Genomic DNA, 15,522 nt, shown 5'->3' on the forward strand with positions numbered 1-15,522 from the left:
CTACAAAAGTGTACAGCTTATTATGGGCATAAGTCTCAAAGGCATATTGAGTCAGAGATCTACAAGTAGTCGTTTTACAACATCTAAAACTTTCTGCATGATTCAACTCAACTGATACCTCTTAGCAAACTTATTAAAATGAAAAAAGTATACCATGATAACGTCAGAATTTAATTTAATGATTGGATGAAGCGGGTCTTTCTTTAAACAATTACACTATGCATCATAGGATTCTTTAAATTGGGACAATTTTGGTCAAGGTTGAATTATACCAGAAATCTTGTGAAGATAAGTGGAAGAATTACTTTTGGTCTCCCAATTTCACAGTTGTTATGCTCAAATGTCAGATAGATTTGGACATTTTGTTGAGACCAACAGGGATATTTATGGTTCAATCAGCTGTGACATTTGAGTAACAAGCCTTGGGCAAATCGGATTGACTTGGTAACATGATCCTTTAAATTTCAAGCAAATTTTGTCACAACCCCTGAATTGACTTGAATTTGCCTATCTGACATTGACTTTGTTCCCATCTACATACATCAGCGGGGCTTATAGCCTGCAGTGGCATTGACAGAACTCATTACCGATTATACGATGTAGGGTGAAAGTGGATGTGACTCTGACAATCCCATTATTGAAATGGCCTATAGGTAAGATGGTTGTAAGATAACTTCTCCTGGTGCAATCTAGTCGGGCTGATTTATCTCCAACAGAAAATGTCCAAAAAGTAAAGGAAGGGAGGATGAGAAAGAATCATGGAAGTTGTATGTGCCTGATGTGTATGAAAATGAAAAAAAGGATTTTTTATGTCAGCTGCCATTTTGCTTTTATACAGTGCAGTAAAATCAATATCATACCAAAGGAATGTGGTAAAAAATAGGAAATATCATCTTCAATCTTCAATATGTAATAAAAAGCAACTACAAGCCTCACTCACATACAACTTTACTGCATGCACTATAATATCCTTGCCACCATGCTATAAACTTCTAGTGCTGGGTTACAGAAAATTAGGCATATATATCACAAGCTCGCAAAAGTGCAATGTCATAGATCTCTATTCTATTTCATCTCCTACTACAGGCAGTAAAGGGATGAAAAATGTCCGTTCAGAAGTAATACGGTACAATAGCTGTAAAGTGATAGTCTACAGACGTTTGGCAGTAGCTGGAAAGTAATGAATAACTCTGTTTCAATGTTAGGCCAGATGGAAAAGGTGATTATGAGGGTGTGGAGGGCTTAGATGCCGTCAGACCTGCATGCAAATGTAGCAATCTCCCGCACTGGTGTCCGTCAAGCTCAGCATGAACGTTTACTGAATTCTAATTTGAAAAAGTTGAAGTCCAGCCGGCTTTGATTTCAAATACAAGTACATCAGAAGTTCCGTGGAGATCTTTTACTTCTTGAGCCTTCTCCCTGCTGCCTATCTCCATACATAATTATAGAGAATTGGTAGACATTCAGTGTGCTTGAGGCCAATGAGGTCTCTTGCATGAGATGCCCACAATGTTCTTCTGTGGTTTGTGACCTGTTTCATTTTTACTGATCTGTAGCCAAAACGGCCACCTAGAATTCATCCAGCGTGCTTTGATTTTGGACAAAGAAAGGAATCCTCGACAACCATACCCCCAAATGACTTTAATCCTTTCTGAATTAGTAATACAATCCTGTCTAGGCCGTAGTTACGCTCTGCTGCCTTTGTCAGACATGACAACTAACCTTAATGATACCAGAGGAGTAAATTCTGATCACGTATCTGGGAGGCTATCTGATAGGCAGTGCAAGGTGCCAAGAGCATTACGGCTCCACAATTGACACTTATTGAAGTGGGATTCGGGGCGAAGTGTTTCACTTGTCCTGCAAAGTTATGAATAGTTCATTTCTTGGAATAGAACTCCTTTGGAAGTACGATTGAATCAACCAAGAGGGACTATGCCTCCGCCTTTTTACATGCCTGGAGTTATTGTACTTGGTGTAGTTGCGATGAAGGCTGCTGATTTTCTTTGTCATTGATAATGCAGGACATGTGGCAAAGTTACAAGCTGCATGCAATTTAGCTATACAGCTGATGAAATAAAAGTTTATGGGAAAAGGTGGTGCTTATGATTTTACATCCCAATTTAAGATGAACCTTAACTTTATTGCAATTCTTTATATTCATTATCCTTCACACAGATATTTTGGGCACCACTGAGGAATCTATTTGTGCCTGTGTTTCTCAACTGCTGGTTGGCAAAGTCAGCCCTCACCAACATGTTGGTAAGTTGGAGAAAATTACCAAGGATAAATGTTCCAATTTGCTGACAGTTCTATGACTAAGAATAATTTACACTTCAAGAATTTATATGATACCAATGCAGTGTTTTGATGGACAAAAATATGCCCATTAGAGTGACCTACTTGAATAACATTAGATATTGACCTTCTGCCACCATAATATGTTCTGCTCCCATTCATAAGACTTCAACACAATAGTGACGTCCATGGTGCTGAATTATGGGCTGTGATTACAACATTGATTTTCATGTGAAGGACATCCTTTTAGGGAGGCTCTGGTATTGCGTATGTGTGCATCATGTTGTAAAGTTCATGTTGAAACAGTGGAGGATATCCATTTGTTTAGAAGTCCCAAAACTGTGTTTCAGAATGACTTAAACAGAGCCATGCAGAGAAGTCAGTCGGCCCTAGCCCAGCAAGTCATCATTCTCATAGCCACTCTGTTGTGTTTAGTCTTCACAAGGTCAGTATGATAAGGCCAGTTTGTGACAAACATGAAATCCAGATCTTCAACACTAACTCTTTTAAGCTTGGAAAGTCCTGAAATGTATTCAAGTATATTTACATATCCTTGGAATTAAGATCAGGTTTTAGCTTGTCTTTTCATACTTTTTCAGAATTTCTAATGTTATCTTGCATTGTCAAGGATTGAAAGTGTCACAGAAACAGTACTAGAAGTCATAGATTATGCAATCATTGTAGTAGAAAAATCAAGAGCATTCTTTTGGTTTCAATGAATTAGAATCATTTTCAAAGCAAGGTACTGTAATGATTGTTGTTTTGTTGTACGTACAAGAGAAGATGTGACGGTTTTATTGATATTTCTCCCCTTCTACAGCATATGTGGAATCCAGCACTTTGAGAGGGCAGGGAAGAACATCAACATGTTTGACTCCTTCTGGTTCGTCATCGTGACCTTCAGCACAGTGGGCTATGGTGACATCACCCCGGAACTCTGGGTGTCCAAAGCCATGGTCATCATCATGATCTGTGTGGCACTCATCATCCTACCCATCCAGGTAACCTCTGACCTGTAGTTACTGTGAATGTTAAACACAATCATCTATCAATTCTATGTTTCAATGCTTCTATGTTTAATGTTTAGATGCAAGATGTTTAGGTGGAAGATGTGGCTTTTCGTGGAGTAGCATGAAGCCATGAGCTTAACTCTTTGTGTTGAGAGGGTGAAACATGCATCCTTCCCCCAAAACTTGCTAGTACTAACTCATTGTTGTTAGGTTTGAATTACATCAAGCTTTATATTGGGCCTTTAGTGCCTAGTCTTTGCTTGATATTGGTCCAAAAATAACCAGTACAAATTTGATTGAAAGGCAAAATGCCCAGATCATACCTCCATTAGTTTTGCTTGATTATAGTTATAATCTGATTTGATAACACAACCTACTAATATGATGCCATAATACACATCATAAGATATAGTACTTTCTGTTGATATGTGATGTTGCTAAGCTTGGGTGACCTCTGTTCTGTTACTTTTTCTGTTTCATCATGAGCCTATGGAGGTGGCAATACTGTACTGTTGTTTTTGTTGGTGTTCCTGTGTATTTTTGTCTGTTTTCGTGTACACATGTGTTCTTGTTGGTGTTCCTGTACATATGTGTTCTTGTTGGTGTTTTTCTTCTTTCTCTCCTTCATCTGTCCATCAATTAAGTTTCCACCACAACTCTTTTACATCTCAGCTGAGTCGCCCCAAATACCGCAAGCTGGTAGGTTAGTTAAAGAACCAGCTAGATGTTTGATTCCTTTTTACATAAGCATCCAAAATAAATCATCACCTAACATGCTGACAGGACATTTTACAAACTGATAGACCCACACTGTAAGACAAATTCTAATCTTAATGAACCAATTATACATACATCCACACTTAACTTGAGTGAACGATTGGAATAGAATCTACAACAAATGGTCAAACCACAGAAAAAGAGCTAAAGAACCATAGTGCCAAGTTTCTATTGAAGGTTGTGATGACCAATGCTGTAAAATTGGATCAAACGCTCAATGGATTTTTGGATTCAAAATTTACCAATATGACACACAGGGCTATAGATAATACAGGCAAGAATACCAATTTTTGCTCTTTTTTTTTAGTGTTTAAGGCTGGGTCAGAGTTAGAAGGAAATAGGCTGCATTTGCTGGCCAATTTTTCTGTCTTTTTTTCTAATTTGTATGTTGTTTCCATGTTCTCATGTTGAATTGGTGCAAACCTTATGTGGCTGGAGTAGATGACAAATTCTAACACAGGCAGACAGCCCTGGAAAATGGGCACCATCAGATTGGTGAGAACAGTGTGCAGAAAGTCTTGTAGGACTGTCGTGTTCTATCAACAAGTTCCTGGCATGCAGTTTGGACCCTGTGTGACTTCACTGGCAACTTTTTTTTCAGCTTACAACAACAAAAACTGTCCTGAACTCCTTTCTTAGAACCAGTTTTTAGTCCTCTCATTTCAAGTTTGAAGCAGGGCATGTCAAACTGCTCTGATATGGCTGCAATAGCCCTTGGCCCTCCTTCTATTGCAAACATGGTAGACTGATATATGAATTACTAAGACTTGACATATCATTCATCAGAATACTCTCACCCAAGATGGCCAGTTTGTAGCCTGAAAATGTTTTGATTACAGAAGCTTTCATGTTTTTGCCACTTTCAGGATATCTCTTTACATTGCTTTTATACAGAGAATGGATAACATAGACATGATACTTTGAAGCACACATGTACAAGATACCCACTTCTCCCTTTCATCTTAAGACATTCTGATTCTCTGTGTTTCCGCCTGATTGACAGTTTGAACAGATGGCATTCCTGTGGATGGAGCGTACCAAACAGGGTGGCAGTTACTCCCGCCAGCGAGCAGAGAGCGAGAATCACGTGGTGGTGTGCGCCACTCAGCTGCAGACCGACGTCATCATGGACTTCCTCAACGAGTTCTACGCACATCCAAAACTACAGGTCTGTATTTGATCCGTGAACAGTTTTATCAGGTTAGGAAGTTGGTTTGTCACTGAATAAGAAGACTCACAAGCAAGTGTATTATTCCACCGATGATTGGGACCACATTCTTGAGAGAGAAGTAGATGAAATTGTTGCACTGCTATCATTGTTACTTGACAACTATTATGTTTATAACACACTCCCTTACAAGTAATGATGGATTTTTATGATTTCATTTGTGAATGGAAGAAAACCAAGGAAGAAATTATGAAATTTGAGAAAGATTCAAATTCAGTTCTACATTAAGGTTTTAAAAACATCTGAATTCAGATCAGAAGATAAAGTCGTACAGCCATCAAATTATCTGTATCTGTTCTGCTGATGTTAAATCATCATTATTTTGTCTGATGATAAGAAAAATTATCTGGTATTCAAGCCTCATTATTACTTTGTGAAACACAAGACACTTTTTACATGTATGTAAAACACCACTTGTCACCATCACAGGACTACTTTGTGGTCTTGCTGGCCCCATCAGAGCTGGACAACAACCTGAGAAGAATCCTGTCTGTACCTCTCTGGGCCCAGAGAGTCATGTACATCCAAGGGTCAGCTCTCAAAGACCAGGACCTGGTCAGGGCAAAGTGAGTAATGCAACAGTGCCTCCTAGCAACTGTGTTAATAAGTGCAGTATGGCATGGAGACTTGCAAATGTTATACAGGCAGAAAGTGGCTGTTTGCTCAAGCTTTCCATGGCATCTTTTGTATGCAAAACCTCGATTGTACAGAGGATGGTGAATAGTTTGTAGACTGTTTTAGTCTGTCTTGAACTTCTTCTTCTGTCATGTCATCATCATCTCCAAACTTTACTATGTGTTGGACTGTGCAGTGCTGCATGCTCTAACTCCACATGTGCTCTGTTGTGGTGCTGTGACTGTGACTGTGCCAGGACTGCTCTTGACTAACACTTCCTTGTGATTTCCTGCTAACCTCTGTGATTCTCCCCCCATTCCTGCTGCCGCCCAGAGTGGACGACGCTGAAGGCTGCTTCATTTTGGCCTCCAGGAATGAGGCCAACCCGGCTGCAGTAGTAAGTCTGTTCTTTCCTAGATCAGAGAGACAGAGACATGACTTATCATCATTTCTTTACAGTTAGGCCACACCAATTTGACTTGATGGTTCTCGGATTTTTGTTGATTATGCTTAACTGGGAAAACATACTGAAAACAAAGTATGAGGACCAGGTTTATGCCGCACTCAGTTTTATGCAATTAATACAGTCCACGGGTTTTTGGAATTTTAGAAAATTGCTCTTAATTTTGAATGATGAGTGATTGAGTGTGAAAAATGTAAAGAAATATCATTTTCATATATTTGTCGATATCAGCTATACTTGAAATCCGTCGACAAAAAATATAGAAATTAGAGATTTTCATTGACATTTGGAGCCAGTCCTTAACGATGTTTGCCTGATAAAAGGGCCTCCCTAAAACCTGAAAATAATTGTATTTGGGAGCAACATCTAAACAAATGAGCCACTCAGTGCAAAATAACAACAAGTTTGTAAACTTGCTAATTTCGTTTTATTTTCAAAAGATTTTTCAGTCCCCACTACTTTGTTTATTTCCAAATGTTTTACCGTTAGCCAAAATGTTGCCTTGTGTAACCCTATGCTTTGCCAAATGCGCGTAGCAACGGGAAAGAATACCCTAGCAACAGACCACCTTGGTCATATTCAAGTTTTCCTCCCAGCCCTCTACTTTTATGATGTCTGCTCGTTACATTTTCACCTTAAAATATCCGAGAACCAAGAAAATAAATTGATGTGGCCTTAGATATGACTTCGACACCGTTTTTAGCCTGGTATCCATCCCTATTCTATCTCAGTGTAGTAGTCCTTTTATGATCCAGTATCTGTTACCCTATCCAGAATACCATTGGTAAGGAGAGAAACGGACAGAAGATAAGGATGGATACCAGGCTACAACGTGCGACTAGGCTGTTATTCATTCAGAGTTCCTAATGGAGTTTCAAGAGAGTAGAGAGGCTATCAACTAGAAATAGGTCCAACTTGTCAGTTTTATAGAATGCCTCTGTTGTAGAGAGTTAGATGTTAGGAAAGGGTACATAAAATGCTACTAAATATATTGTTATATGTATTACTAACTCTTCTTTTGCAACATGCAGATATTTGTTTTTTACAATTTGTCTAGCAATGTCAATGTCAGTTATGGTGCCATCATATGTGGAAGGAAACAAGTTGTAGTTTTAGTAAGGATTATAGAATTGTTTTGCCGTTGCAGTAATCTGATTTGATTTCAACAACTATGAAGTTGATATAATATACTTTGGATATGCTGGCATTTTAGGCAGCGCAGATAATGTTGAAAAATAATGATTAATACAATCTAACAGCTGTATTGGTGGGTGTATCTCTATGCTTTTAGGTGCTAGTGTAGACAGTGACGACACTGTACACATGCACTCCTTTCCTGTATAATCTTGTATACTTACAAACATCCTCTACATGAAAACCTATCCTTCTGGGCCTTACCAAACAACTCTAAGTTAGTTGTTTCTCATCGTACAAACATTCAATGCATAATTTTCAAAATGTACATTTTGACCAAATTTTCATTTTGCCTCTGGGCTTGAACATTTTCTGCCAATTATTTGAATCTGCCTGTTCTTGCAGATTCTGTAGAAATGCATTTCATACTATCAATTCAGCCACACAAGGATTGATTTTTTTCTGTGTTCGTCATTCTTGTAAGATGTTCAAATTTGCATCAGAAGCGAGTTGTTGTTGACGTTGCTATGTGGCATTTACTCCTGTGCATTGTAAGAACAGAGCAACTAGTCTTCATTCTTGTAAGATGGTCAAATTTCCATCAGAAGCAAGTTGTTGTTGACATTGCTATGAGGCATTTACTCCTGTCAAATTTGCATCAGAAGCCAGTTGTTGTTGACGTTGCTATGCGGCATTTACTCCTGTGCATTATAAAGAACAGAGCAGCTAGTCTTCATTCTTGTAATATCGTCAAATTTCCATCGGAAGCACATTGTTGTTGACGTTACTCCTGTGCATTGTAAAGAGCAGGGCAGCTGACGGTTGATTGTATCTTCTGCAGCAAGCCTCGGTCAGACACAGCCTTTGTCCGGTCAGCCCAGATTTTAGCCATAGTGTCAGCTTGAGGGTTCCTCAAGAGCGTTGTGCCGGACGCAGACTTGAGGTGACCAAATTCACGCATTTGAAAAGTTGCATTGATGATTCATATATGATGGGAAACAATCATCTTTTTTGTTTGGCCTTCTTTTATTTCTCTCCATCCATTGGTCATTCACTATACACTTGAAAAACAAACAAACAAACAAAGAGACAAAATGAACAGTCAAAGATGTTTACTGTCATTGGGTCAAGTCTGAAAATTCTACCAAAAAACAACTCCAATATTCAAAGTTTGGCGAGTACTTGAACAAAAAAAAGACTGATGTTAGTAGTACGTGATGCTCAAATCACCTGGTCTTCCTGTGGAGGGTCTAAGAGCAGTTTTCCCCCACAGTAGTTTTACCCTCACTCACCCTTTATTAACCCAGGTTGGTGCCTATCATGCAGGGACTAAGTCTGCAGAGGTAAAGCTTGCGTTATCCTCACAAATACCTCAGAAGCTTGGAAGTTCTAACTTTGACCATTTTCTTTAAAAAGTTTTGGGGGGTATTGAATCACAAAACAAACCATGTTGAATGTATGATGAAATATAGGATGTGTAGACAAGCAGGCTTTCATAGATTTTAGGATTTTCAGATACACAGTCAAAGCAACTTCCAATTTTCTGAATGTATTTGTATCTGTCATTTTTGTGTTTGTCATATACGCAGTCCCACTTCTTTTAACATTGCTTGAGCTGGCAAAGAAGCCCCCCCCCCGGTCTTTGAAAGAAAGTGAGATCTCTCAAAAAGTTCCTGATCAGTGCATTTCTGTCACTTGAAACACCTTTTTCTTAACATTTTTAAGAGCCCTCCTCACAATCCTTACCCAGGTCTTCTTGCGTTATTTTCCCACAAGCCCCTTATATCTTTTGTAGTACTGTACTGTTAGCAACAACTTATCTGTGAAAACATAATTGGTAATATAATGTTTTATAGCTGTCTAATACTGCAAATTTGAATTGCTTTCATGTGAGTTTTCCAACTTTTTCTGGATGGTATAACATCATGTAGAAAGAGCTTTTAGCATTGGGAAACTCACTGTAGATTACTAGTACATTAATTTGTATTTATTCTGTATGTATTGCTTACTTGTGATGAAATGTCAGTGGAAAAAAGCACAGGAATGGATGTATTGCTGTGAGGTACAGTATTTTAGTCCCAAGTTTATGAAATAGGAGGTTCCGTTAAATTTTCTTGGATATATTGTGAAGTGACACAGTTTAAATCTCTATGTTATTCTTATTTAATGCCATCATTTACACTCAAGTTTGTGTGTAACAGTCTTCATTTAGTTTTGTAGTTTCTAAGGACATGAGACAGTATTAAGTATGGCCCTACTGTTTGGTGTTCAACAAATACATGTTGGATAACATAAATGTTCATCTTGAAACAAGTTGAAGCTCAAATCTGCAAATTACACAACAGTTGTACTTAGTTCCCTGAAAGGTGAATATTATTATGCAGGTCTATTTGGTCAACTGTGACTGGCAATAGAAATATTTCTTTCAATATCGTATGTTTACTTCAGTCTGTCATTTAGAAGGTAAAATGTCCTGACATAAAAAAAGTCTTGAATCAAAATGACTGCACTAATTCTCAAATTGAATGAAAATTATTACACCAAGTACCCATTGCCTGACAAATTTGACGACTGAGCCCTGTTGTTGTGAGCATTTGATGTTTATGTTCCAACTTTCCTGTCCCCCTAGGATGAACACACCATCCTTCGAGCCTGGGCTGTGAAGGACTTTGCCCCCAACTGTCCGCTCTACGTCCAGATCCTCAAGCCTGAGAACAAGTTTCACGTCAAGTTTGCAGGTAAGAGACACGGCATTGTACAGATTGAACCATTCAACATGTAGTTATTCTGTTGCAAGCTTTGAAATCAATAGAAAATTTGAGGGAGTAAAATGGCCTGGGTGGTGATTTGAGTTCTGAGAAAGTTCCATGGAAATTGGGAAGAATTATGGCAGGTGAGACAATCTGAAATTTACCGGTTTTGACTTTGCACTTGTGAAAGATTTGGACAAAGATACATTAGCCATAGGTTGTAGGCTTTGATCCGTATTCCAGTGTGATTTAGACAAATTATAAAGCCTCAACTCACTTGAGGGTTAATGGGCTGGAAATTAAAAAGAAAAATCTCGTGATAGAACTTCGGAAGTTCTATCACGAGATTGCTCTTTTTGCTCTTTTTCATTTCCTGGAAATTTTCATAACAATTTTTCTCTCACAATATACTAGCTGGTCTAGTAAATAAATCTCATCGTCATCAAGCAGTTAATCAGTTGCATTAAGTTGTCTCAAAGGGTTGCAGTTTTTTCTAAATGTCATTCCTAATGATCTTATCATTCCCTTTCCCTAGAACATGTGGTGTGTGAAGATGAGTTCAAGTTCGCCCTGTTGGCCAACAACTGCCTGTGTCCGGCCATGTCCACCTTCATCACGCTCCTCCTGCACACATCCAGGGGACAGTAAGTTCAAACAGGGTCAACTAGCCTCCAAGTTGATGTTAGGAGGAAAGATTGTATTGTTTTGTAAAGAATTGTTGGTCTTTCCTCCCAATATCTGCTTGGAGATTATGTACATATTGTTAACTATTTTTGGTTGTGTAAATCTCTATGTCAGTGTGTCTCTATAAATATTGTGGTGCATTGCTTACAGCAATGGTAACCGTATCAGATAAAAGCAAAACAAAAACCTTAAATATTTTTACTATTGATTTACTCATATCACGACCAATTGACTGAAATCCTTCACAATGTGTTATTCCTTCAGAAAAAAAATCATCCTTGGAATGTTGCCATCTTTCCAGGGAAGGCCAGGAATCGTCAGAGGAATGGCAGAGAATATATGGGCGTTGTTCTGGGAATGAGGTTTACCATATTAGGCTGGCTGATAGCAAGTTCTTTGGGGAATACGAAGGGAAAAGTTTCACCTATGCCTCCTTCCATGCACATAAAAAGTAAGTCACATAAAGTTACATGAATGTAATTGAAAACTGATCTAATACATTGTCTTACTGTCAGAATGAGTGTGACATAGGTCGGCTGAAATGGCTGTTTTGAAAATGAAAAATCAAGGAGAATAACAGTCTGTACAAGTATAAATTTTCGATTTGATAGTGACATACATGTGTTTTCACAAACCAGTTTCACACTTTTCATACCATTTTCCAACTGTTGAGTAGTTATCTATTGCCAAAAGTATTCTTACTTCCTGTATTCATCAACATACTCTTCCTGTATTGTGCTCATAGAAATAATGCGCAAATTCATTTAATGTAATATCACATATTCTTATGTTCTGCTGAAAACTATGGGAAGTGGAAGACCTTTACCAGACCAAGCGTACATGGGGGCCAACATGATTTTTGTACCAAATGCACTTTACTTTTCCCCCAGATATGGTGTAGCTTTGGTTGCCATAGGACAGGATGAAGTGACAGGAATCAAACTGAACCCGGGTCCAAAGCACATCATGAGGAAAGGAGACATGTGCTTCTACATGGCCATCACCAAGGAGGAGAACTCTGCCTTCATCCTGGCCAAGAAACAACACGAGAAGGAGAAGTCCAAGTTCAGCACGCAGCCACGCAGCACCAGGACTCACAGCATCATAGCTGGTGCAGGTGAGGGTTGTGCTGGCTTGGTGTGATTGACAAAACAGCAACGGGGGAGGCCCTAACTTAAGACACCTTTTTCAAATGCTCAAAATCATGGTGTTTCATTGCTAGCTGGGGTAGGTGAGGGTTAGCTTGGCTTGGTGTGACGTAAATTTATGAAACAGCTAGGGGTAGGCCCTAACTTAAGACACTTTTTGATGAATGAAATTTGGACACATTAATCTTAACTTAGGGCCCATTTTATGTTAGGGCATCCCTCATTATGTTTTCAACAATGTTTGTTATTTGCCTCTTCCTATTTTGTCAATAATAGAAATCATTTGCAAAACGACTTTTACGTGATTTCATTCAATGTACAGTCAAATACAGTCCTATTGTACAATGTCTATTTCGTGTGTTTTATGCGATGTTCCATCTGAGGGTTCCGTTTATTGATAAAACAAGTGAGTACTGAAGACTTCAAGCACTTGTGCCTGGCATGGGTTATAACTTCACTCCTTGCATGACATCCCTACTGACTTGCAAGAGCTTGCCTCTAAAAACTGACCACTAGTCAGATTGATAAAATTCATGTGCTAAAATTGTCTCTACCTAATCCTGTAACAGGTTCATTTGCCAGCATGTAAACAAAAACAGAATTTAACCATCTTTTCAACTATAAGGAATGCATATAGACTTTATAATTAGAGACTAAAAGGTCTAAGTTACATCATGCAGACTCATCACCAAGAGCTGTGAAATGGCCAACATGATGTCATATGGTTTTCAAAATAGAATAGAGGAAATTTAAGATGTAAGCTTATGTTGATTGAAATAAATGATGGCAGATTTGGAAACGTTTGCTTACTGTCATCCCACTAATGTTGAATGTCACAGCCTTCTGTATGTTATATTCTGTTAACACTTGTTTCCCCCTCTCCATGGCCCAGACCCATCCATGCACCACTAACCATTATTGTTCATACAGCATGCCATCAGGGAAATTTCAGCCCATAAAGATTGTTAACACCCTATATTTCCATCTCCCCCTACAGGTACGGTTGCACTAGAACTCCAACGCTCACGCCCCTCCAACGCCAGCAACCATGCCCTGTTGTCCCCACCTCATAACTCAGACAAGCGCCCCAGTATCGCGGACGTCATGGAGACCATGGAACCAGAGTACGTCCCGCTACCGTTAGACGAGCCATCCGAAGACGAGGCTGACCAACACGACGGGAGGGGAGATGTTGCTGTACTAGAGTGAGTTTTCATTTAGCTCTGGTTGAGATGGTTTGTCTAAGGAGTATGACTGAAAAGTGTCATTGTTTTGTCATGCAGAAGTAGTAATGAATTGACATGTCCCTGTAGCTCAATTGGTAGCAGCCTCACCATTGAGCTCCTGGTTCCAATTACATAGTTGGTAACAGGGAGACTCTGGTTCGAATCTGGAGAAGGGCATCCTGGCTGGAGCTGTATTCATCTTTCAGAAGAGAAGTAAAATGGGGTCCCTTGTTAGAGAAGGTCACGTTAAAAGGCACTAGAACAGCCTCATTACTCAGATGGGTACTTACTGGCAGTACTTCAGATGACTATTTTTCATTCAAAGACTTCAATCGGGTGCTGAAAGTAATACTGTCCTTGGTGCTGAATTATAGGTGCCTCTTGTCTTTGTCTTCAGACACTTGATGTCCTACAGTACTGACCTGAATGGCTATACCTGTGCATTCTCTGTATCTCCATTGGCACCTGCATGTGTTAATTACCTTCTTGTCCACCTATACACCTCCATATCACCTGTTTGTTTGAACAAACTTTAGTTTCCCAAGCATAAGATGTCCCTGTAGCTCAATTCGTGTAGCAGCCTTGCAGTTGAGCCCCTGTTTCCAATTAATTGGTAACTGGGAGACCAGGGTTCGAATCTGGGGATCCTGGTTGGAGCTGCATTAGACTTACGGAAGGGACATAAAATGGTTCATTATGGCCACATTAAAAATGCACTACAGCAGTCTCATTACTCAGCTGGGTACCTACTGGCTGCACTTACAATATAAGCTATGTCCAGGACCCATCTGTGCATTGGTTGCTCCTCCATGTCTCCCGTGTGTGATAACTGAATTATGTCTCTGCAGCTACGTCCAGGACTACCCCCTGTCCAGCCGTACATCGGCTACACCTCCTTGTCATCTGTGTGTGTTAACTCTCCTTTGTCTCTGCAGTTACGTCCAGGACTACCCCCCTGTCCAGCCATACATCGGCTACACCTCCATGTCATCTGTGTGTGTTAACTCTCCTTTTACCCCCCTGTCCAGCCGTACATCGGCTACACCTCCATGTCAGCTGTGTGTGTTAACTCTCCTTTGTCTCTGCAGCTACGTCCAGGACTACCCACCTGTCCAACCATACATCGGCTACACCTCCATGGTCTGCCACCTGATGAAGGAGAAGGTGCCATTTTGCTGCCTGCAGCTGAACAATGTAGGTGCTATACGAGGAAATTCTTCTGTCTCTTTTGCAAGCATCTGTGCAACTGTAACACATAACATATCAAAAAGACTCCCACGCAAAATCCAAGCCAAATCTACTGAGGACAGACAGAGAAAGTCGCCATCTCTGAAATCAGATACCATTTTACATGTCCTAAGATAGTGAAATTGCTAGAATTTACTTAAAATTTAATGTATCTTCAAAATGCCTCATTACAGGGCCATATTAAATCACACACCATAATGAAGGTGGCAGATAGCTGAAAAGTGGAGCAACCTTAAACGTAATACATGTAGTCAATATATATCTGAGAATCCTTTACAAAATTATTTGATATTTCTAGTCATGCCTCAAAAGCCTTTCTTCCATTCATCCTACAGCCCTGTCAGCACAACAACTTTGAATATGCACATCATTACAAATGGCCGAACAAGTCCATAATCGTGGCTGCAGAGTATGCCACCCCTGGTCTCTACAACTTCATCGTTCCCCTGCGGTCCCAGTGCAGACCCAAGAGGGAACTCAACCCCATTGTTTTTCTACTGGAAAATTTGTAAGTACATGTGTATCAAATAAATACAAGAATTTAGATTTACTGTCATATTTGTAGTGATCCTCTCACTGAAACATTACATCAAGTGGCAGTGAATAGATATGATGATTTTCACTTCAACTACACTATATCATATTTATCTCTTAATCAAAAAAAGATCACAAACATGAGCTACCGGTACTTTTATTTCTTTTTGAACTTGAACTTAAGAAAAAAATAATGATAATAAAAATCTAACGGTTCTTGGTGGATGTCAATGTGTAGATGTTGGCACATTGCCTCACCAAATCCGTAGTGTGTTTTTGGCACATGTTTTGACAGATTAGCCCAAGTGGCTCGGTGGCGGTCACTCCATCGTCAGGGAAGGTAGTGTAAAGTGCCTTTCCCTAGGGCACAACGTTGGGGCATGAACCTGGGACCTATTGGTTCTGGG

At 39.5% G+C, this 15,522-nt stretch overlaps 1 protein-coding gene across 1 annotated transcript in view; it reads left to right on the forward strand.

Moving 5' to 3' along the window:
* Positions 1–15,522, forward strand: part of LOC136442583 (potassium channel subfamily T member 2-like) — a 118,626-nt gene that overhangs the window by 90,071 nt on the left and 13,033 nt on the right. The window contains exons 9-21 of the mRNA XM_066439520.1: positions 2,179–2,262; positions 2,649–2,743; positions 3,119–3,299; positions 5,089–5,253; positions 5,743–5,879; positions 6,262–6,325; positions 10,155–10,263; positions 10,811–10,919; positions 11,261–11,410; positions 11,850–12,076; positions 13,105–13,312; positions 14,422–14,527; positions 14,917–15,089. Of these exons, the coding sequence (XP_066295617.1) occupies positions 2,179–2,262; positions 2,649–2,743; positions 3,119–3,299; positions 5,089–5,253; positions 5,743–5,879; positions 6,262–6,325; positions 10,155–10,263; positions 10,811–10,919; positions 11,261–11,410; positions 11,850–12,076; positions 13,105–13,312; positions 14,422–14,527; positions 14,917–15,089 (1,808 nt within the window). The remainder of the gene's footprint in view (positions 1–2,178; positions 2,263–2,648; positions 2,744–3,118; positions 3,300–5,088; positions 5,254–5,742; positions 5,880–6,261; positions 6,326–10,154; positions 10,264–10,810; positions 10,920–11,260; positions 11,411–11,849; positions 12,077–13,104; positions 13,313–14,421; positions 14,528–14,916; positions 15,090–15,522) is intronic.

The sequence above is a fragment of the Branchiostoma lanceolatum genome, chromosome 9, assembly GCF_035083965.1.
Source record: "Branchiostoma lanceolatum isolate klBraLanc5 chromosome 9, klBraLanc5.hap2, whole genome shotgun sequence".
NCBI lineage: Eukaryota > Metazoa > Chordata > Leptocardii > Amphioxiformes > Branchiostomatidae > Branchiostoma > Branchiostoma lanceolatum.